The 23,642-nt window shown below is 38.0% G+C and overlaps 1 protein-coding gene across 2 annotated transcripts; it reads left to right on the top strand.

Moving 5' to 3' along the window:
- Nucleotides 1-16,020: 16,020 nt before the first annotated feature.
- On the top strand, nt 16,021-23,212 carry LOC121325212 (centromere protein N-like). Of its 2 annotated transcripts, XM_041267581.1 has the most exons (13): nt 16,021-16,386; nt 18,161-18,260; nt 18,629-18,810; nt 19,101-19,146; nt 19,549-19,608; nt 20,047-20,079; nt 20,201-20,274; nt 20,524-20,697; nt 20,907-21,008; nt 21,134-21,188; nt 21,396-21,505; nt 21,909-22,032; nt 22,417-23,212. In XM_041267581.1, exons 3-13 carry the CDS (start codon nt 18,640-18,642, stop codon nt 22,524-22,526), a joined length of 1,059 nt encoding a protein of 352 aa, XP_041123515.1. In that variant the 5' UTR covers nt 16,021-16,386; nt 18,161-18,260; nt 18,629-18,639; the 3' UTR covers nt 22,527-23,212. The 2 variants fall into 2 exon arrangements, with proteins under 2 accessions (XP_041123515.1, XP_041123516.1); XM_041267582.1 differs by lacking the exon at nt 20,047-20,079.
- The last annotated feature ends 430 nt before the right edge of the window (nt 23,213-23,642 follow it).

Genomic DNA, 23,642 nt, shown 5'->3' with positions numbered 1-23,642 from the left:
TGCTACTAGGGGACTGGTTTTGGAATGCTATAATTCATATCATACACATTCGTGATAGTTCTGACCACAAATGTGTTTATGTAGTCGTAACCATGAACTTGGGTGGGGGTGGGGGGGTGGGGGGGGGGGTGGGGGGGGGGGGGGGGGGGGGGGGGGGGGGGTCGGTATCAGTCAGCGCAGTTGCAACAGCACTGCATTTAATTAAAATAGAAATGGAAGAACACTGTGGTATTGACCACAGGACCAGAGAAGTTGGTCTTTATGAAAATTGTAATATGGCTGATATGTGAAAACATGCCAATATTCCCCCCCCCTTTTTTTTTTAACAAATAAGTTTAAAAAAAAAAAAAAAAAAAAAAAAAAAACAGCTATGCCAATAGACTCCCACAAAAGTATTCAAACATCCCTGTTCTCTGAATTGGATTAGCTAGTGAGTTAATTACGTTTCCTCAAAGGCACTATAGGAGAGATGTATCAATGTCTTAATGCCAAAATGCAATTGCACCATTTTAAATGAGTCAAAATGCTAAATTATTATTATTATTTTTTTCCTGTCTTTACAGTGATCATTAGTCAGGAGAACTCTGGCAAACATGTTACTACTTACATAATAGCCATTTGACATGAATGTGAGAGTTACCTCCCTAGTACTATCTCTGCTTTTACTTTTGTTCATGGTTGCTAGGAGTTTGTTACCTGTCGAGATCCACAGGTGTATCTTAATGAGTTAACTGCTTGAAGCTTTGTACTGCTATACACTCCAGTGTATCCCATGTTTCCACTGTAAATAAAGGTATGTTTAGTGTTATAATCTCAGTGCACATAGTATTAGTATTGATAGTACACTCACCCCTCGCTACACTGCGGATTCGGATATATCACGGTCCTGGAGTTGGCTCCCCACTTTTACTGTCTAACTGCGCATGCCTTAGCTGCAATATACATTAACATTTAGAATTAATATACAAAACAATTAAAAACAAAGCATTAATATCATACTGTTATCATATACACATGTACTGCACAATAACACAAAGCAAATTAAATATCTACTTGCTGAAACGGTTTTTATTTTAGCCAACAAGGTGTTCACTTGTGGCAGCAGCGCACTACAAAAGCCAGAAGGCAGTGACGTCAGCTCCCTAGCAACAAGCCTCCTATGTTTGTAATGGGATTCTTTCAATGCAGCGGGTTTGTGCATTTGAGAAAGGAGAGAAAGACTTGTGAAATTAATTCGAGACTGAAGTGAAGCCATTACCTTCCGCTGTACGAATTAAAATGGTGTGCTGCTTTTTACAGAAAAAATGAGAAAAAGCAGGTTGGATAGAGGATTTATATTGGACCCTGACGCCCCCGATAAAACAAGGAAGTGGTTATACAGTACTTATTTGTTAGCTTATTTGTTTTTCTATGGGTCTCTTGCTATATCGCAGCCTTTGATATATAGCGGATTTATTTTGGACACCAACACCTGCGATAAAAGCCTAAAATTAGTGGCACTTAATTTCTTGCTAAAACACAGTGTTGTCATTTTTTAAAGGGCAAGCATGCAACATCCCACAGCAGTTGCTGCCTACATCCTGTGCCTGGTGTGGACTTGCCCATACATTCAGACTGCATGTTCTGCATCCTCTGAATTGGTTGGAAGAGTAAGGCAAAGATTTGCCAAGTTATACAGATGTGGAAATTGATTAGAAACAGTCCCAAAATTTGGTTACCCAAGGGCATCTGACACACTTTAATAAAGGCAATGTATGCAGCAAGTTCATTGTCATGTTATTTGTCCCATCCAATAACTTATTTTATTAGTACAGTCAAAACAAAGAAAACGTGCCTATTCAGGTCTAAAACTCTAAATGGGTTTAAAAAGTAAGCAGCAGGTTGTTTGAAGCGAGGTGGCTGTGCTAGATCATACCTGTAGTACTGATTTAACTTGGCTACAACCGACAGGAATACTTTCTGTCTGCGCTGACTTTCCAGTTTGTTTTCTGAAAGCTGTTTATTTATTTAACATTCTGTTCAGCAGCCTCTGTAGTAGCCTTTCGTTTAATGAGTGACTCTAAAGCTAAATAGCGATTGATCATATTTTCTCCGAAGACACATTACAAGATGTGCAAAACAATTGTACATCTGCATGTACAGTTTCTTTGGGAAATATCTTGACATGATCATCAGCCGAAATATACTTAGCTTTTTTTTCTTTGTCGTCCATTTCTGGTATTTTACTGCCAATGCTGAAAACGTTAGGTTACCTATTGTAACCCTGGTTCCCTGAAAGAGAAAATGCCCACCAACATTGTTACGGGATATGCCTGCCTATTGGGTAGGCATTACTGAGCTCTTATATCAGAGCTGCCAATAGGCCCCTTCCTGGGATGACTCATTTGGTCCTGTCCACCGAGGTATTAAAACCATCATCCTGAGGAAGCCATTTCTCTTTTTGCATCGAACCTGTGAGGGCGACCGATGCGACCTTGTGGTTGGTGGTCGTCTTCTCTTTTAAGGAACGTTCCCTTTCAATTTGAAGACGACCACCAACCATACATGTATCAGACAGCGAGGCCCATCTAAAGAGGGCCCAAGATGTAGCCAACCCTCTAGTAGAGTGCATGGCTACTCTCCCAGGTAGGGATAAGCCTGCAGTATCATAAGCCTCAGCCACCGTGTCAGCAATCCAATGCGACAGTCGCTGCTTGGTCAGAAAGACGCAGAGCTCTTGTCCTATCCACCTAGCATCTCAATGCTTACACTGGGCAGAGGAAATTCAATCTTTCATCCTCCTCCGAAGAAAACGGGTGGATGGAAGGACTCCAGTTCCACAGATTGATTAACTTGGAAAGCTGTGATCACCTTGGGGGAGGAAAGCAGGGTTTGTACGCAGTGACACCCTGCTGCCATCGTCCCAAATAAGCATGCGGGAGCTGTGCACCGACAGCGCCTGCAGCTCACTGACCCGCTTAGCGGAGGTGATAGCCACAAGGAAGGCTGTCTTCATAGACTGATACTTCAACTCTATGGAGTATACAGGCTCAAATGGGGCCTTTGTGAGAGCCTCCAGTACAATATCAAGGCTCCATGCAGGGAGAATAGTCCTCCTGGGAGGACGTAATCGCCATGCGTCATTAAGAAACCAGGTAGCCAAAAAATACGCAACCGAAGCCATGGGGCAGGTATGCAGAAATAGCCGCTAAATATACCTTAAAGATGGAAGGTGATCTGCCAGCATCAAGTAGTTCTTGCAGAAAATGTAAGATAACTGGCATGGGGCAAGAGATTGGGTGATGACTCTTTTCCACTAGGAAAACTGATGCCTTCTCTAACCAGATGTTTGAGAAAGACCAGGAGTAACGGGATTGGCGGGTACGTGTATAGGAGTGGTCTGGACCATTCATGGGCTGGGGTGTCAACGCCAAGTGGATCGCCTAAGTGGTGGAGGGAGTACCACAGGTGGCAGTGTGTCGTTTCTGCCGAGACGAAGAGGTCGACCTGCGCCTTCCCGAATCATTCCCAAATGCGTTCCACCACCTGAGGGTGGAGTCGCCACTCCGACAGATGTGGATCTTTCCACGAGAGGAGATCCGCTGCCCAATTCTGCACTCCAGGGATATATGTCGCCCGTAGGGACAGCAAGTTCCTGTGAGGACTTTCAAGAATGCTGCTGCGCGCCCCATAAGTGCTGAGGACGAGCTAGACATCGGTGGTACACCTCGGCAGGGGGCTTGGGTTCCCCTCCTACCTCCATGCCAGAGGAGGAGGTGGCCCCGTCCCAGGAGGCCGCTATAGAGAGTGTATCCTGCAGCCGGGGCTGCAGGTGTCTGTTTATACAGGAGCTCCAGGACCTGGGCCACCTGAGCATTTGGCCTGTTTCGATTGCTTCACCCATCTTGCTTGCAAAGATGGGGAGCGACTAGGCGGGACCTGTGGTAGGGAATGTACAGCAGGGGGTCCTGGGACAGTCTGTGGAGGAGGGGCTGGAACTCGCTCTCATGGCTTTTTCCAACTGGTTTTCCTTCACCCGGGGCTGATAAGCCTTACAGATGCTACAGGCTACCTCTCTCTCTCGGGCCAAGGTGGCGTGCTGGACACCTAAGCACCAGCACACAGGGTATGTCTGTCCTCCTGAGGGATTTTGGCAGGACATGCAGGCGTGAAACCTAGCCTTGCTCGTCATTACGGTGGAGTGTTCTGCACCGACTCTGCCTACAGCATGCACCGAACACTGCATGTACTATGTGCACTGAGCACCGAAGTAGCAAGGGCTATGCGTGCACCAAGGTTCTGAAGCACTGGGGGGCAGTTATGCAATGGTGCCTACCCTAACCACATGGTCACACACCAGGGAGACACAAGGGCTGAAGCCAGGGCAGGCGAGCTGAAAAGCAAACAGCAAAAAAAAAACAGTAGAAAAATAGGTGGGTGGGCCTACGCAGCGGCAGCCAAACAAACTAGGCCCAATCCAGCTGCCAGATGGCGGCTGATGGAATCACTTGACAGTGGGGAGGGAGCAAGACCTAGCCCTGTGGAGGAACTGTATTCTAACAAGTGTGTAATTTTTAGAAAGGAAAACACACACACGCACTCACGCACGCACGAATAGGCAGTCATTCACACATGACAAACAGTAACAAAGGCGGCAACCTGCAATGCAAGCGAGCAGGCTGCTGAAGGACAGAAAAGATTTTTTGGAGTCACTGATTCTTGAGAAGTAAAAAGAGAAATGGCTTCCTCAGGATGATGGTTTTAATCCCACGGTAGGCGGGACTGAGTGCGTCATCCCAAGAAGGTGCCTATCGGCAGCTCTGATGTAAAGAGCTCAGTAGTACATAAGAACATATGAAAGTTTACAAACGAGAGGAGGCCATTCGGCCCATCTTGCTCGTTTGGCTGTTAGTAGCTTATTGATCCCAGAATCTCATCAAGCAGCTTCTTGAAGGATCCCAGGATGTCAGCTTCAACAACATTACTGGGGAGTTGATTCCAGACCCTCACAATTCTCTGTGTAAAAAAGTGCCTCCTATTTTCTGTTATGAATGCTCCTTTGTCCAGTCTCCATTTGTGACCCCTGGTCCTTGTTTCTTTTTTCAGGCTGAAAAAGTCCCTTGGGTTGACACTGTCAATACCTTTTAGAATTTTGAATGCTTGAATTAGGTCGCCACGTAGTCTTCTTTGTTCAAGACTGAACAGATTTAATTCTTTTATCCTGTCTGCATATGACATGCCTTTTAAGCCCGGAATAATTCTGGTCACTCTTCTTTGCACTCTTTCTAGAGCAGTAATATCTTTTTTATAGTGAGGTGACCAGAACTGCACACAATATTCAAGATGAGGTCTTACTAGTGCATTGTACAGTTTTAAGATTACTTCCCTTGATTTAAATTCGACACTTTTCACAATGTATCCGAGCATCTTGTTAGCCTTTTTTATAGCTTCCCCACATAATGTCTAGATGAAGACATTTCTGAGTCAACAAAAATTCCTAGGTCTTTTTCATAGATTCCTTCTCCAATTTCAGTATCTCCCATATGATATTTATATCTTGTCTAGATCATTCTGAATGACCTTTGCTGCTACAACAGTGTTTGCCACTCCTCCTACTTTTGTGTCTTCTGCAAATTTAACAAGTTTGCTTACTATACCAGAATCTAAATCATTAATGTAGATTAGGAATAGCAGAGGACCTAATACTGATCCCTGTGGTACACCACTGGTTACCACACTCCATTCTGAGGTTTTTCCTCTAATCAGTACTTTGTTTTCTACATGTTAACCACTCCCTAGTCCATGTACATGTGTTTCCTTGAATCCCAACTGCGTTCAGTTTGAGAGAGTACCTACCCAATAGGCAGGCATATCCCATAGCAATGCTGGTGGTCGTTTTCAAATTGAAAGGGAACTAAATTTTAGCAACCTAAATCAAAACAATGCAACACTGACTTTGTCCTACCCCCTACTGTAAAGTACAGGTCACAGAAAAGCCAGTACAGACACACTGATAGGCTGATTTTTTAAAACATTGTTGTCATTTGAACAGTAAACAAGAATGTTAACCACTTTTGAGTATTTTTTTGTAAATGTTATTTATATATGAATGTGGTATTTTTTTGTTTGTTTTTTTGCCTAAGTGCAATGCACACAGGACAGCAAAGGAATACAAAAAAGTCTATCTACAGAAGGAAGATACATAGTTTGTGTCGCTTGCATTGTGCAGTAGTTCATTTAAACAAGGTTTCTTTTTTTTTCTCTCCGTACTTGACCCCTCAATTTACCAATTTCTGCGGAATCGTTATATAGGTAAACCCCTATTTATAATAAGTGATTCACACGCTGTAACATTAGAAAGCCAAAAACAAATGGAGACATTGCCAGGCCTACAAGTGCTTTTTGAAAAGTGTTTTATACTGCATTGTATTATGCTTAAACTAAGCTGTTGTTACTGTGAGTATGTGAAGATTTGAAATCTATGAAGTGATAATGACCTCTCTACTTGGACATGTCTGTAAGCAAGTGAAATGAGGGGATTGGTTTGACAGCGGAAAAGGAGGTTGAACTTCTACTGACCGGCAAGTGGGTTTAACTTTGTGAGACCAACAATTTGAATTACCTTATGGATTCTGCGATCCTTGTGCTTTCCTTCCTCCTGTCGCTTGATAACCTGCCAATGAGGTATGCGTAATCCAAGCCACTGCAGAACACACTACCCACTGAGCTCAGGAGCAGCAGCTTGCTGTCATCTACTGAGGCATTACCCAAAGCTCTCCTCACTTCTTTCATTATCTGCAACAAAAATAATAAAAGTGCACAAAAACTAGGTCAGAAAGCAAAGTGCTTATATAATAGCATGTTACTTTAACAGCCAAGGAAGTCCACTGTCTGCAATTGTGAACCATTACCTAATAGATTGTACCATGGCAAAGTTACATGTGGTTTAAAATAATCACACCTACCTCTTGCCAATGTTAATTAACTCCACATCAACCTCTGGTCTCTGTAACCTTAATTTACAATTCACTATAAATTTCTCTATAGGAATAGAAGAGTTTTTAGAGACATATTTTAAAAATCGTTGCATTCGCGGGATCAATGCAAAAGAGACTGACTTCTCCGCGCAGTGACTATTTATCACATCGGTGATGTGGGACCAAGGACGTCACTTTGGGGAGGAAGTCACTCGGTGAATACCTGACAAGCAGGCATATCCCAAAAGTGTCACTGGCGGTCATCTTCTCTTTCAGGGAACCGGGGTTACATCCGTAACCTGTCGTTCTGCTAATGTTTGCTTTTACTTAGACAGGCAGTGTAGAGATTGGATCAATATATATTTTCTAATTTATTTTAGTTTTAATTCAAATCAATTTATTTTTTTTCTTCATGTAACAAACCATTGACATTTCTTGTCATGGAATCGTTCACGTAGACATTCTTTTACCAGAATACTGTAAATGAACTCTACTATTGAGGGCTTCTGGGACAATCTATGAGTAAAAGGTCAAGCCTCTGTAATTAGAACTGAATAGAAAGTGTCCAGAGAGACAATTTAAATGCTTTTGTTATTAGCAAGCTAAATTGAAGCAATTATCACATCTGCCGGCACAGGTAGGGGTTGTTAATTTAATGACTGAGATTAGGCAGGCTTTTAAACAATTGGCATGTTTTCTTTGTGTGTTCCTTTGTGTGATTTTTGATGCTGCTGTTTTGACTACAAACCTATTAAGGGGGTTATAAATTGAACTCCGTTTCAAAGGCCCAGTCCACATTACATAATTGATCTCGAGAACCATACTCCAAAACATTCTAATTATCTAGCTCAAAGCATCCACACTAAACTACTGTTTCATGATTAGTCAGGCTTAATGCATACAAACCCTATTGAAGTAGTTTGGTTACAGTTCCTAGCAGCACAATGGACTGTGGGAGTCAACATGAGTACCCATCATGCACTGGATTTTACGTTTACAACCTGGCAAATATGGAGCCCGTACCCAAGGAAGACTTTGCACTTCTTAGCATGAACGTTTCTGTTTTGGTTCTTAAAAACAGAAGGTACATTTTATCATAATGTGCGTTTTGAACTCTGAGTGATTAAATTAGTCAAGAAGAACTTCAATGTGCCTTGATTTCGGCATCTGATCACGTCGCTCCATGATCCACCATTTTACAACAAGCCTCAGAAATTGTATACGGTACAACAGTATTGACAGTTGGTCCTCAACTCCTTCAGGCGTCTGTTCTGAGTACTGTATGTGTAATGTCCATAGACCAAAACATATCAGAAAGCATTTTGGGATATTGGAGCATACTCAAAAAAAGTAGCTTGGTATTACAGTGTCCACACTTCTGGCAAATCGCACTAGCTGATGCAAACTAATTTAGAACTTGAGGTCTTGAGTTCAGTTCTCAAGTACGGAATTAAATGCTGCTTAGCGTAGACGCTAACAGTATTTAGCACTTTTAAGCCGGTTTTAGCACTAATACGGTTTAAGGCATAATGTGAACAGGGCCTTAGACGGATGGTTTTACATGCCCGGCTTAGCACTAATCTTGTTAATCGTGGTATGTAAATTTACTACTATTGAGTTTAATATTCATGGATAAAATTGTTTCAACAGTAAAGGTAGGAAGTGGGTTAACTGTGTCACAACTGACACACAGCAGTCATGTTTTTTTTTTTTTTTTTTTTTTGTCCTCACAGTAAATGATTTAAAATATAGTTAACAAGGTAAATACAGTATTGCAAAACCACATTCAATAGTTTTGTTTTTCAGGTAAGGTAAGTTTCAGTTTTTAACTTTTACTTTCAATTTGGTTGTTTTTTCACTGCAGCTTTCCCAGATTCTAAGCTATTTTTTTGTACTTTTAATCAAATGTGACTTCAAGTTTTTTTTGAATTTATGAGTACTGTGCTTTGTTTTACTCCTCTTTTCCCAATTGTATCACAAAGAATCAGTCTTACCATTTTTTTATTGCACGGTATTACCAACGACCTATTTCCATACTCCCCCACATTCGTCTCCATATTACTATGCTACCTATTTCCCCTGGTACAACACATTTTTGACTGCAAAAAAATACATTATTTTCTATTAACAATGCACCATATTGCTGCCAGTGTTTTTGTGTTTTTTCACACATCCACACTAAATGCACATTTAGTTTTGTTTGTTTTTAATAAATATAGAGTGCCCTAATGAGGTAGTCAGTCCACACCAACATATAAAAAACTAGCAAACACGTATTTTCAATTTTAAAAATATATCTAGAAAGCTTGAAGTCTACATGCCTTAGTCTATTATATTAAATTATACTTTTAGATAGTATTGAATTGAGTTATTTTTGCTTCTGTATTCACTTTGAAAACAGTTTGTCTGCTACTAATTTACTTTCTGGTATTTATGAAGCATTATGTGTTTAGATTTTTTTATTCTTACAGCTGATGGACAATAGAAAGATTGTGCTTATTTTCTGCTGGAACATTTACTAACCTGTGGGAATAGTGTTAATATTAACCACAGAGGTCTTTGTGAATGTCTTTTTCCATCAGTGTGTTTTCTAGGTAACTGGAGCCTCACTGTGAATGGCTCCAAGCAATGGTTTTTATTACCAGTGTCTCTGAAACAGTCAGCAGCCAGAGAACAGCCACACAGCTTTACCACTCTTGTGAGGAAGTCATATAAGTTGGTAGGACAGCCAAAGAGAACAGGCGTGTGAAAGTGAAGATTTTTCTTGGTAACAATAGGTAGACATCAAGGAACTGGCCTTAACTGTTGCTGCTAATGAGGCACCTTTTATCCTGTGGGGCACAAACAAGAATCTGTCTTATTTTAGTGCTGGGGTTCATCACAGCATACCTTTAAACCGAATGTGAAATAATTCTGAAAAAATAAAATTCTTTGTGATAAACTGCTTTCACTAACATGTGTGATACAGATCTTTAAATTTGACTGATGCGCAAACGTTTATGCTCCTCTGATAGAAACTGATATGTGACAGCAATGTTTTGTTAAATAAATAGTCAGTGTGGGTTGTAGCCTAAATAAATCTTATGGGTCAAATATAGTCTAATCCAGGCTCACTGTGTGACCCTGAGCAAGTCGCTTAACCTCCTTGTGCTCAGTTTTCAGGATAAACGTTGTTGTAAGTGACTCTGCAGCTGATGCATAGTTCACACCCCATAGTCTCCAAGTCACCTGGATAAAGGCGTCAGCCAAATACATAAATATAATATATTTTACCATGTAGTCCCATTTTCTGAGTTATGTCTAATGCATGTGAATGAATATTTAAGATGGTGTATTTAACACTGCTGTAATATATGTGCACATTACTTTTAAGTATAACCAGCAGCCGCACAGATAAACACAGAGTGACCAGAGACACCACGGAGATCCCCACGTCCGGAGCCAGCAGGCGAGACGCATTCGAGAGGTCATCTAGCGGCAGTCTGCCACAAAGACACACACCCTCACTTATTACACAGGGATGGAAATGTCTTGCATTTATATGACAATGGAATTCTGAATATTCTGAACACTAGATTGAAGATATGCTTCCCTGTATTTATTTAACTAATCAGCAACAATCACCAAAGAAATACATATTGATTGTGAAAGTTCATTAATCAAGCATGTGCACCGTAGGGGGGAGGGGTGATATTTAAAAAGTGTTTCTTTTCTGCCCAGAAGTGAATCAGAGTATTCCAGAGTATTTGGGATATAAATCCTGAATCGTGCATTTACCAGGTGAGCCACCCGGTGACCACTTTAAAGGGGTTCTTTAACCTCCTTATTTGGGGTATTTGTTGGCTGGAACCAGACAGGACAGTGAAAGTAAGTGAATCTGCAAAGCTTTATTTATTTATTTTGTAAAATAAAATAAAATTAAAATGCTTATGAATCTCGTGGGCTCAATTTCAACCTACTAATTATAATCACGAGTTGTCAAAAAACTACTTCAACTTCGCAACACCAGCAACGGCATCATTTCGCCCCAATTAGTTTTAATAAGACCGTGCCTCTAGAGGTTTTACTGTGTTTTTTCTCTTATAAAGCCTGCTTTCTTCACCCCCAGAGTTAATTTTTTTTTTTTGATTATTGAGTAGCAGAGTGTTTTTTTTTTTTTTTAATTGTACAATTTTTATATTGTGGTGGTTTGTTTTGTTTTTGTTTTTATCACATCTGAATTTATGTTGATGAAAATGGATACATTATGAAACCAATTAGTTGCCACTAATTGACAGTATGATACAACTGGAACAAGTGTGGGAGTTTGTACTGTACATGATTGCTGTCTGCTAAACAGTCTTCAGTACGTTCACAATTTAATTGATAAAAGCATTAAGAGGTTATAGGGTAGTTGTTTGTTTGAGACTTTGTTGCTATAATAAAAGACTGTGTAGCCCATATATTTTATTCAAACACACACACACACACACACACACACACACACACACACACACAGGGCAATGTATCATAAGACTGGTTTAAAACGTTTCTAAAACAAACCAGAACATGGTTCTCTTGAAACAAATGAAAGGGCTGAAGTGTTTGGAACATTGAACACTTACAGAAATGTAGACCATTATAATGATCTAACTGAGGTTAAACCAAACCATATCAGATAGTGGTTTAAATAAGTGTAACGTTGCGATGCACTGCGTGTTCTGACATGGTCTTGAAATGATCAATAGCTATCCCCTGCAGGGACAGCACAGATGTTTAAGACTAGTTTAGGAATGATGGAACTGTAACCCAGATGAAAACGTAATGGATAGAGTACAATACAGTGCAACCATCCACCTTCTTAATTAAATGTTACTACTGTTCATACATAATATTACTTTGCTTAACATATTAACCACATAATCTAAAGTCTTATTACAGTTGTCTAACTTGAATCTGTTTGATGACACCTGTGGTAAAGTGTGGTCAATAGAAAAGACAAATTAAAAACACAACTGGTTACCAACCTATGCACTGTGATGACATCCACCCAGCCTGCAGTGTTTTTATTGCCTGTATAAAATTCCATACTATAGAAAAGGTAAATGCTGGACTTCATAAAATATATATCGCCAAGTAATTATTTATTTAAATGAAATGGTCCTTTTAATATTGTTTTTCTGTATTTACGATTAAATACAAGTAGCCTGGAAAAATACTATTATTGAATTCCAGTGCAACTAGGCACAGATTACAATACCTAATAACTCATAGATGCCAAAGTTAGAGAACAAAATAATAAGCTCTGAATTAAAAGTACACACCTTATGACAGCCAATCTATTGATTTGTGAGATTCATGGTGAAATAAAAATATTGATTTGATGATGCTCCGGTGGAATCTTCTTTAGCAGCTTATTATTAACAAGCTTCTGGCTGAGATGTCTTTTAAAACAGCTTGCGCTGTCAATAAAGACAGCATTTTTTAATATTTGACTTGTTATTGTTCCTTATTTTTAAAAACAATACATCTGTCTCAAGAAAAGCTTTCTGTACCCAGTTGACTTGAAGTTAAAAAACTACACTTACCCAGTCTCCAGTATTGTAGATCTTGAGCCAAGTGTCCCAATGAACTACGATAATAGTCCTGCCAGCAGCAAGCCTGGCAATTGTACAAAACCACAACTTAGTTGCCATCTTGTCAGTTGCCAGGACGGGTCAGTTATGTTGCATCTCTTCAGCTTGGCTCTTGGCGCTTGGCTCTCTTCACTTGGTACTAGAAGATAAACAAAGTAGGTACTGTGTGTACTGAATGCCAAAAAGGGCAGAAGTATAACATTCCTTGTTCTAAATATAGAATGTTCTTTCTGGATTTTCAACAGGAGTCGAATTCCATATTGTTACACACATACTACGTTCCACACCTTTAAACTAATTTAATTTCTATTAAAGTTGGGCTTGGATTTCCAGTCATCAACGTTAATGAACCAGTATTGTTTTATACAAAGGCTTATATATTCAGTAATAAAATCCAAAGGGACAATACTTATCATTTTCCATTTAAATCAAATTTTGCATGGTTTCTCCTTGCAAAATCATATATATATATATATCTATATATATCTATATCTATATATATATATATATATATATATATATATATATGGACCACACGTGGTGTGCACCAGGACTCTCTAGAGATCTCACTAGAGCAGTTTGAACTTCTCTTTGTATGTTGATTTTTTTTTTTTTTATAATTGCATCTGGAACAAGACTAGGTAAAAGAAAGTTCTCAGTTTGCTTGCATTGCCTTCCACAAAATGTTACACTAAATTCACTCTCCAGGTGCAACGACCATGGAAGTGCAAAGCTATTTAAAAGCAAGGCCTGCAAACTGAGATTTTTTTTTTAACCTTGTGTAGAAAAAGATATACTGTCTTAAAACAAACATGTTTTCTAAAATCTTGAGTTCTAGCTACAATCAAATACATGAAAACACTTCTACAAATTATCAGGTAACAAATACAACCTCCCCCCCCCGCCCCCCAACACTGATAAAGGCATTGGGTGATGTCTGTCACTGTATACTATATTATACTTTACTTTTTGATTATTCCTGAGCAGTGAATTAAAGTTTTGAGAGGAAGGCCTTAGTATTAAAACACTACTGTAAAATAAAATTAAGTTATGTAAGCTATTTTTTGCCTTACCTCCTTCTTCAAACACTGCCGCACTGCTCGATCAATGTCATTACACGTTCCAAAAAATCTCAGAACGTTGTGCTGTAGGTTAAAATATGAAATGTGCCTACATAAAGGAAGGAAGGATGTATTCAACAATAAAAAACTCTCTCCGGCTACCTTTCCAACTGGGACAGTTCGAACACAATAATGAGGTATTGTAACACTGCCAATTAACAAAACCACTGTACCAAGACAATTTGCCAGTGTTTGGTCTTGGCTCTGCTTCTGATTCTTAAATTACACTATTAATGTAGCCCGGGCTTCAAACTTGCCTTGGTTTTAATTGCTTATTCAACGACCTATGAAATTACTGATGGTTATCTAGTTACAGCTAGCAATCATTTAATTATGGCTTTTAAATTTTAAGAAATTGCATGCTTACAATAAATACTCTGATAAGATATTTTCACAATTAGTTGTAATCATATTTACAAAGTATGAAAATCACCAGCATGCCAGTGATTTACATATTGATTTTAAGGTTTTTAAAATATCTAGATTCATCCAACATGATGGATTCATCAGCTAACACTATACAGCTTTAGACATATATAGACTTGGAACATTGTTTTATTTACAATGAATAACTGCAATTGTATAATTGTAAAGTTGTAATTCCATTTTAACACTGCTTTTAAAATGAATCAATCAATTTTTATTTTATATAGTGCCTTTCATAGTGGACCACCATCACAAAGTGCTTTACAAGATGCAGTAACAACAAGAAAATTCATAATACTTTAAATACAGAGAAATGCATAATACATGCTAGTAAAAAAAACAATGCATAATACATGAAATAGCACATTAAATACAGTGGAAAGGCATAATTCATGATAGTAGCAGCCACACAGCAGCTATAGCAGATAACAGACTTAAAGAGCATGGAAAGCAAGAGAGAACAAGTAGGTCTTGAGAGTTGATTTAAAGCAAGGGAAGGTGGGAGCATCACACAACAAAGCTGGGGGAGAGTTCCAAAGAGTCGGAGCCATGAAGCTAAACTATTGTTCTCCAAGTCTGGTGCACTTTTGCTTGGGGATAACAAGCAGGCCAGAGTCGGACATAGGTTGAGGAGGTACTTGGGACCTGTGTGATGAAGGGCATTATAGGTGAGCAGGAGAGTTTTGAAAATAATACTGAACTTTATAGGTAGTCACTGCAGCTGGGCAAGACATTCTGAACTAGCTGCAGTCGGTTTATGGTGCACGCCGGGAGACCACCATATAGAGAGCTGCAGTAGTCGAGTTGAGAGAAGACAAATGCATAACATAGTATCACCGCATCTGGGAAGGAAAGGTAGGGATGGACTTTGGAGATGTTTCAAAGATGGCAGAAGGAAGATTTGACCACGGAGGAGATGTGGGTTACATGACCACAATATGGCAGCCATCTTAGGTTGTTGGTCACAGGGTACTGTTAGATTTTGCCCAAAGAATGTCCATAACACTGAAAAATTTATTTGGCAAGTTAACAATACAAACCAGTTCAAATTAACTACTTGGGGTTGGTAAACAGTATGTGTGTGTGTGTGTGTATATATATATATATATATATATATAGAGAGAGAGAGAGAGAGAGAGAGAGAGAGAGAGAGAGAGAGAGAGAGAGAGAGACAGCAAGAGATTGATTTTATTCTACATAACAATAAATTAATATAATATTATACATGGAAGTAGAGTGCAATATAAAACCAAAGATAACAGCCTTTAGTTTTCTAACCTCTGTGTGGCACTGTTTGAGCTGGTCGGTGAAGATGTTGCATTCCTGTGTGCAAGTGTGCAGACAGGTCTGGGTGCAACTTCATTTAAGGGTTTTTTTTTTTTTATCCAGCAAAGACAAAGCAAATAAACTCCCCACTATTATAAAGCATTACACAATGACACAGGTACAGGTTGAAGTCTAAAAGAGCAATAGCCAAGGCTTTTGCTCGTTTAGATTCACTATGGTACAACGATTACATCTGGTACACCATAGTGTAACTGTTAACCTGTCCCCTGCAACACTCTTCCCCTAGTGTACACCATAGTGTAACTGTTAACCTCTCCCCTGCAACACTCTTCCCCTAGTGGACTTACGCCATGTTTGTCCTATGTTGTATTTCTGACACCTGCTAGGGGTTAGTTAATGGTGTACCAGATGCTAGCTTAGACATGATTCTGAGACCTCTATCGATGCTGTACAGGTTCTTTAACAAGTCAAAGCTGTCCCAACTGAAATAGAAAATGATACAACGGGAATCTAAACAAGATGTACATTCAATCATTATGATATTTTACGTGTAATTGTAAATATGTACTAGACAGGTTGAGGTGGATGTTTTTATAACAAATGCAAAACAAGTTGGGGTTGTGTATCAAAAAGCACATACATCTACAAATGCCATTTTTACCCCTCCCTTATTTCTACGGCGTTTAAAATCATTCTAAATGGTTCAGCCTTACAATTGTGTAATAGTGAGATCATAATTTTGCCATAACTAGCTGCCATCTTGGTTGTAGACTTTTTTATTTTTACGTATTTGTTTACAACTCTTCGACAGTATACCATAAAACAGTTCAAGTATTCCAATATCACATGATTTTTCAAAACCAAGAACCAAGGAGACGTATCGAAATGACACATGCGAGATGTCAATTCAACAGAGAAAGGATAATAATCTCACTATCGGAGCTGAAGAACTCATTCGGAACGATTGCAGGCCTCGTTCAGGTAAATCTGCATGTCTTCGGAAAAACAGTACTATGCATTTCACTTTGTGTACAGTACAGACAACTGTCTCTTTTAAAACACTCTATAATTTCTAAAGCGCCTATAATCATTTCCCCAAAAGGGCATTCTTCCAAACTCAGTGCTGTCAATGTGAAATGCACCGACTCAGCCTAGTGCCAAACATGTTCTGCTATTACCGGAAACATTACAGTTGTCAGTAACAACTCGGGAATATGCAATTAATACTCAGAATATACTTAGTCACAACCTGCATTATTTAAAAGGACCAACATAAAGTTGCCTCTTAACAAATTTAATTAGGTTTGAACCTATTGTTTTGCTTTGATGATGCTCTATATTTCTTTTGCAAAAATGCTTTTTACATTACTGTTGAGAAAGCATGCATCAATACTGTAGCTCTTATAGGAAAGAACTCCCAGCTGTTTTCCAGCGAGGCACCAGGTATGTGATTTAATGTTGTGTCCTCTGTTAAAAACGTTACATAATAGTTTCGTAATCAAAGCTTCAAATTTGCTGCTTTGGTGGCAGATTGTCATCCACTTCAGTAACAATTGCTGTTTTATTTTTAACTGTTGAGAAAATAATAATAATAATAAATAATAATAATAATAATAATAATAATAATAATAATAATAATAATAGTAAATTACAGTTAAATCAATTCTCATCATGAATTATATAATTCATCCTTAAATTTTTAAAGCAAAAATAACATGCTGCGACCTCACTCGTGCCCGCATAGCATCTACACAACCAGATGCAACAAGAAAATGAGCAACCTTTGCAACTAGCCATGTGGAAAGTCGTACGGATTGTTTGATGGCACAGTTCATCTCCAGGTCTTTCTCAAAATAGTTCTCCTTTCCCCTTTTTTATTTCCCAATGTCAATCCATACTCACATATCATGTCGAGTTGTATCACGTGTCTAATTCTCATGCCATTGTCCTAATATTTGTAGAGGAAAAAATAAATGATTATTATCTCAAACTTTTACGACAACAATCGCTGACATAGCGGTAAAATGACATTTACAACGTCCTGCCAGTTTAAAATGACAATCGTCGATTAAATCGTACCGATTATATTAAATACTAGCTAGGCTTTGTTTTTTTTTAGAACTATTATTAAATTAGATCGCGGACTTCTTGCAGTTACACACTGATACATACTCTCCACCTTGTGCAACAAAGCCACACTTACGGAATTTGTAAATACAGCAATTGAATGACATTCGGCTGAACCAATTAAGGCTGATTTGTCCTTCTAAAATAATTCGTAGACAGGTCTTCGTTGAGAAAGGGCAGAACGAATTAAAGGGTAACTATACCACACATTAATAATTACAGGGGTAGTATTTGTGTAGTGATGACTTTATAAAATAGACTTGAAGTTAAGAAAAACATTTTTTATAAGTAAATGTGCTATATGTGTTTTAAATATAATATATTATATATATATATCTATATTCACTCTATATATATATATATATATATATATATATACATACATGTATGTAAAATTTGTGACTGGATTATTGTAGATAGTATTTTAGTTACATAAACCTACTACGGTGTATAAAATACACACCCGCTCCAATAGACGGGATCCACCACAATTTCCAAGTGTTCTGTATTGAGTCCATTTAAAAAAAAAGGGGGGTCACCCTGATGTTATTACTGTGTAAACGCAGCGCTTAATAACCACGAGGTGGTAATAAAAGCTTCTATTCCTCACAACCATCCTGGAAACAAGGGTCTCTGGACTACATTTCCCAGAAACCAAAGGGACGCCCATATGGTCCTCTGTCTACTATTGGTTTATTCAAGCAACTGCGGGCTGGCGGGGATTGAAGGTAAGTGTTTTTCTTTCTATGTTTATTTATGTAGTGTAATTCTTTATACAAAAAAAGAAAGCCTATACACTGTAATGGTCATTTGCTATTACTGTTGAAGTTATAATCCTAATGATCGAAAATAATGACCGTATTTGAAATTGTGTATAGTTATCCAGCAGTTTAGTCGCGGGATGTAAAAGTTAGTCAGTTAAGATACAAATAAATTACAACTGGCAGCGTATTTGGTATAGTTATATAATCGCATTGGTACTGGCTAGATGCTAAGACGTCCAAACATAATGTATCTTAACGGTATATAAGGTGGGGGGGTTAGTGTTTGAGTTTGTTTACATGAGTTTGTGACACCCCTCTTTCCATGTTTACAGCCTAAGTAAACATGGAAGATTCAGTCATACCGTTTTTACAAAAGACTCTGCAGAGAATCCCATCTTCAAGTCTTAAGAGTATACTGAATGAATGGGGATTCTTATCAGCACAGCAGCTCCAAGATCTACATTTTCAGCAGTCCAAGCACATCCTACAAAATAAAGTGCTCGCTTTCTGTGAGGTAACTGCTGTTTCTCCGAGTAACTGTATTGTGTGTGTGTGTGTGTGTGTGTGTGTGTGTGTGTGTGTGTGTGTGTGTGTGTGTGTGTGTGTGTGTGTGTGCTTTACTTATGAACTGAGGTATACAGCAACATTTATTTCAGCTTCTGTGAAAGGTAATGGCTACAATGTGCAATACTGTATATTTACATACATAGCTAAATAAAACGCATTGGAGTTTCTTTATTGTAAGGTTGTTGTCTGTAAAAGTTAGAGATAATAATCATTTATTTTTTCCTCTAAAAATAACAGGACAATGGCATGAGAATTAGACATGTGATACAACTTGACATGATATGTGAGTATGGATTGACATTGGTGTTTTTGTGTATGGCATTTATTCATAACCACCTCCAAACAGTGGCTGAAGTAACAGTGGGTGTGACAGGACAGCCTCACAGTCAACAGGCTACCAAAGAATCAGATCCTTTTGGATGAATAGTTTTTAAAAGCTTTATACACCCCATTATTGTGTTTTACATGCAGAAAGCTGATTCAGTTGTATTCAAGCTCAGGAGACAAAACAAATGTAAAAAATGGATTTTCCTTTTCCCCCCCCCCAAATGTTTTTTTTTTTTTTTTTTTTTTTTACTTGCTGAAAACATTTTATAGCAAACCCCTACAGATATGTTTCAACAGGGGACATCTCTTTCAGCAATAACATTGTAGGAAATAGTTACTTATATACTTTCTTTTACAGACAACCGCGAATACCCTAATAAGAGAAACTGGAGTGTTTATCAGTTATCCGGACGGCAAGGTAAATATCCCGTAATAGACAGTTCTGTCTATGGGCTCAGTTCTGGAACACTAATGTAAACTAGCATGACTTAAACTGCACCATTTCATTTCCTGAAGTGAAATGGCAACAAAAGGAACATATCGCAGGGAGCACAAGGGTAGGAATGGGTAATATACATTATGGGAGTTTAACAGAACACATTACTATTACTTCTTTCAAAGGAATAATGGCATTACTGTGGTGTTATGAGTGTAGTAATGCAGCTCCCAAGTCAATAAAGCCTGAGACCCTTACTACCAAGGAACACTCCACAGCAATGCTATTATCACTGTTCTACTACAAGTTATTTATCTTTGTTTGACTGAAATAATAAAAGACTTTTTGAGAGCAGGGCTTGAGCATCCATGGTAACTGGTGTCATTAATTAGTTTAATCTCACTTGTGCTTTATTTGCAGTTGTAACAAAACAGCTGACCGTCATAGAAAACGGTGGGAGATCCAGTTTTTCTGTAATATGAACTAATGCACTTTTAATGAAATCATTGTGTTGGCAACTGTTCAACCTTTTTTGATCTTTTTTTATTTGATGGTTTTCATACTCTTTCCACAGATGATGCCCTCATATTAAACGTGACAGAATTTAGTCAGAAGTTCAAAATCAATCTAAAAGACCTTTTAAGACATGTAAGTATTTAAATTATTTAACACATGGATATATAGAGAACCCTTATTCAGTTATGCTGAAATCCAGTTATGAAATCCAATTATGCTTTCAATATGACTCTGCCTTCTAAAGGCAAATTTATTTAACTTGACTGTTTCTCAATACTGGAGAAAAATGTCTAATAATATTTGTGAATAGGACCCATATACAGGTACTGATAGAAAATCAGTTTCAGTTGTGCTGTGTGAGGTATTTTTGTTTCCATGCAGGTATCCATTGGCATGAAGCAATGTGAAGACGATGCCGTATGGATCCGTGTTGCCTGGGGTGACAATTTTACAAAGCCCAACCAATTTAAACCCACATACATAGTGTACCAGTTACACACTCCTTATGTGTTCATATCCAATTTGAATGTTAAACACAGACCACTGGTTTCTCAGGTAACTGTCTGTAAAGTTTGCATGGATTTATAATGCTTGCATGTGACTGATTTGGTGATGACCGCAAAAGTGTCTACTGCTTTTCAAATCATGACCAATTTCTATAAAATGATGATCTTCTTGGCTGATTTCATAAGTCATTAAATGTTCATTGAACTAGCAGTTTATTAGAGTTTGGTATACACACTTTTTTTTTTTCTTTTGAACAGGCACTGGTTATTGCAACTAAACATGATGAGATCAAAGAGATTCAGCTGAGAGGACGCAGTTTGAAGTCACTGAAGGATTTAGTGTTGCGCCGATATAAACAGGTATAGTTTATAAATCCGAGAACACTAGCTAGAGCTCATAATAGGCATGGTTCATACAGGTTCTTGAAAACCTCTTAGAGCATAGAAAAGATGTCAGGGAAATATCTTACATCCTGGATTTTCAGTCTTTTCAGACTCATCAGCCAAAAACCCTACAGGAAAGAGATTCTTCAGAAAGGGGTATGTAAAATGTGCGTTCTTTTCAAATTTGCAGGGCATTCTGTAACACTTAACATTTTTCCTAGTGCAGTATAGTTATGGGATATGGATTTTACAGCTCATTTGCTTGTTCCCTTGAAATCAAAAGGATGTATTTTAAGTATTACTTTAATTAAAGTTAAGTCTGGTTATATACTTATCCTGATAAATATGTTTTCTCTGTTTGAGATCAAGGCATTGACAATGAACATGCAAAACGTTTGGCTGACCTGAAGGAAGTAGCCACGCAAACATTTGGAGAGGGGCCTTTGCCAAAGTTAGAGACTGCGGTTTTTAAGGTTTGTTTTTTTTTTTCAGTAAAATGAGTCAAGTTTGCTTTTTGAATGTTTTGCCTGAATTTGTCAATTTTATACTGTGTCTAAGAATATACAATAGACACAGTCACTGTTAGATGCAGTGTTGCACTCTTGTTACCTGGAAATTGGATTGAAAGAGTATTGTACTTTCCAAATGTATGATTTGAAGTTGGTGGTTTTGCTTTTTTTTTTTTTTTTTTAATATTGATTCTAAAAACAACCCTTTTTATTAGATTATTAGAGAATTTTTGTTTATAAGAACGATATTTTAAAATACATGGAACTTTCTGCTGGTCAGGAAAGTTATCTGGAAAAGCTTGACTTTGGCGAAATGTGATTTACTGTGTGTGTGTGTGTGTGAGTGTGTTCCCCCACCCATACACAGCTTGAAACCAAGTTTAAGGATCCCGAAAACAGAATATTGACAAACAGACCAGAGCCTTTTAGATGTGCTGTCAAATTTTCAAGCCCAAGCTTCCTGGAATCCATCAAATCTTTAGTAACTCTGGGTATGAGCTTTTTTTAACTGGATTGTATCTGTGTTTGCATTCTGATACTACAGTATATTTATTAAAGGAGGATTTTCTATCTTCACAAAAAAAAAAGATTCCACAAACATTTAATATTTAGTACTATAATATTGAGATACATACATATCTCATTTAGATTTTGACCTTGTGTAGATATAGTGTTCAATATAATTCTTGCATGTTCACTTCTATGAAAATGTTTCTCATCACACAATATTCGTGTAAATATTAAATGTTCATTTAAGGAAATACGCAGTCAATTATTATAATCTAGTATTGAAGGAAATACAGTTAGTAACTATATGGGTACTCTATACATTTTAGTGTAATAAAGGGTGTGTGTTTGTTCTTCTGACCTTTCAGGTATTGCAAGTGCTCCTGTTTCCCCGCTGCTTTCATCCATACCACAAAAATCAAGAAATCATTTTGTAATCTCAGAGAGAGGACCTGGAATACCCACACCTGGCCCATAACCTTTTGAAGACAAATGTTGGACATTAATCAGCCTAATTTGTAGATAAGCTGCACCCCCCCAAGATGGAATGGTTTCTTATGAAGAGGTAACTAATGAAATACATCAGTTTATCTTACCTGTCAAGCGCTTTCACTGCAGATTTTCATATGAGAAAAAGAACTGCAAATGCAAGACTTGCATAGCGATTGGAAGTGCTTGACAGATAACATTTAAATAAGTATTTCATTAGCTACAGTATGAGTACTTTAAGTGGTTAATTGTGAAGTTTTTATTTTTTTACAATTACACAAGATATTCTCAAGAACAATGGGGTTGAGAAACTGAAACTGTTTGATTTTAGGGTAATAATTTCTGTTCCGTTATTAAATCAGTAATAGCTTGATATACTTGTCTTGGAGGGGAACTTCGTTCTCACATTTATTTATTATTATTATTATTATTACACACATCATTTGAATCACAGAATTAAACTCCTGTATGAATAGTAATTAAATAAAAACCCTCCTGTTGACATTTATCGTTACTCATGGATTTGAGGTAAAGTACAGGGCAATGCATTGCACTATGATTTTTTATTTTTTTTGTAGATCCCTCAAGCTTTGTTCAAAGTATAGGACATTTCACTGTATGTTATTCATGTTGTCGAATTCACTTTATCACTTGCCTAAAGCTGACTGAGCTGCAGGTAGTTTGAAACATAAAGCCCAGCCCACTCACTGTCCCTTGCAGGCTCCCATACTGGAGAAAGCAGTTTGGAGCTTTTTAATAGGGCTTTGAAATTGTGTTGAATAAACTGTTGCATTTGCCGTAATGTGGTACATTGTTTTTGTTACTTATGACGTAAAGCTTCCGACGATCACTTGGATAGTAGTTTGAGTTGAAGGAAGCATGCGTCTGGTACTTAAACAGGAGAAATATAAAAATAATCGAACTTTTAACGTGCTCCTGTGACCTTTCAACCGTGATGAGCACCTGCTGTATGTTGAAAAATGGAAGCATTTTGTAATGCAAGTGTCCAGCATGTGAAACAGGAAAATAATTACACAATATATTGACAAAACAAGTCATAAACACTTTAATTGGAATTTTGAGCCATTGCCTTTTTTAATACAGC

The sequence above is a fragment of the Polyodon spathula genome, chromosome 13 (assembly GCF_017654505.1).
Source record: "Polyodon spathula isolate WHYD16114869_AA chromosome 13, ASM1765450v1, whole genome shotgun sequence".
NCBI lineage: Eukaryota > Metazoa > Chordata > Actinopteri > Acipenseriformes > Polyodontidae > Polyodon > Polyodon spathula.
Note: the sequence above shows the minus strand (reverse complement) of the source record. Positions and strands in the feature narration are given on the sequence as shown.

Excerpts from the sequence above, each read along its gene's own strand:
- LOC121325212 (XM_041267581.1), top strand. The coding sequence starts at position 18,640 with ATGGAAGATTCAGTCATACCGTTTTTACAAAAGACTCTGCAGAGAATC. Across the intron at positions 20,698-20,906 it reads ACAGACCACTGGTTTCTCAG|GCACTGGTTATTGCAACTAA; the intron begins GTAACTGTCTGT and ends TCTTTTGAACAG. Across the intron at positions 21,189-21,395 it reads AAGAGATTCTTCAGAAAGGG|ATCAAGGCATTGACAATGAA; the intron begins GTATGTAAAATG and ends TCTCTGTTTGAG.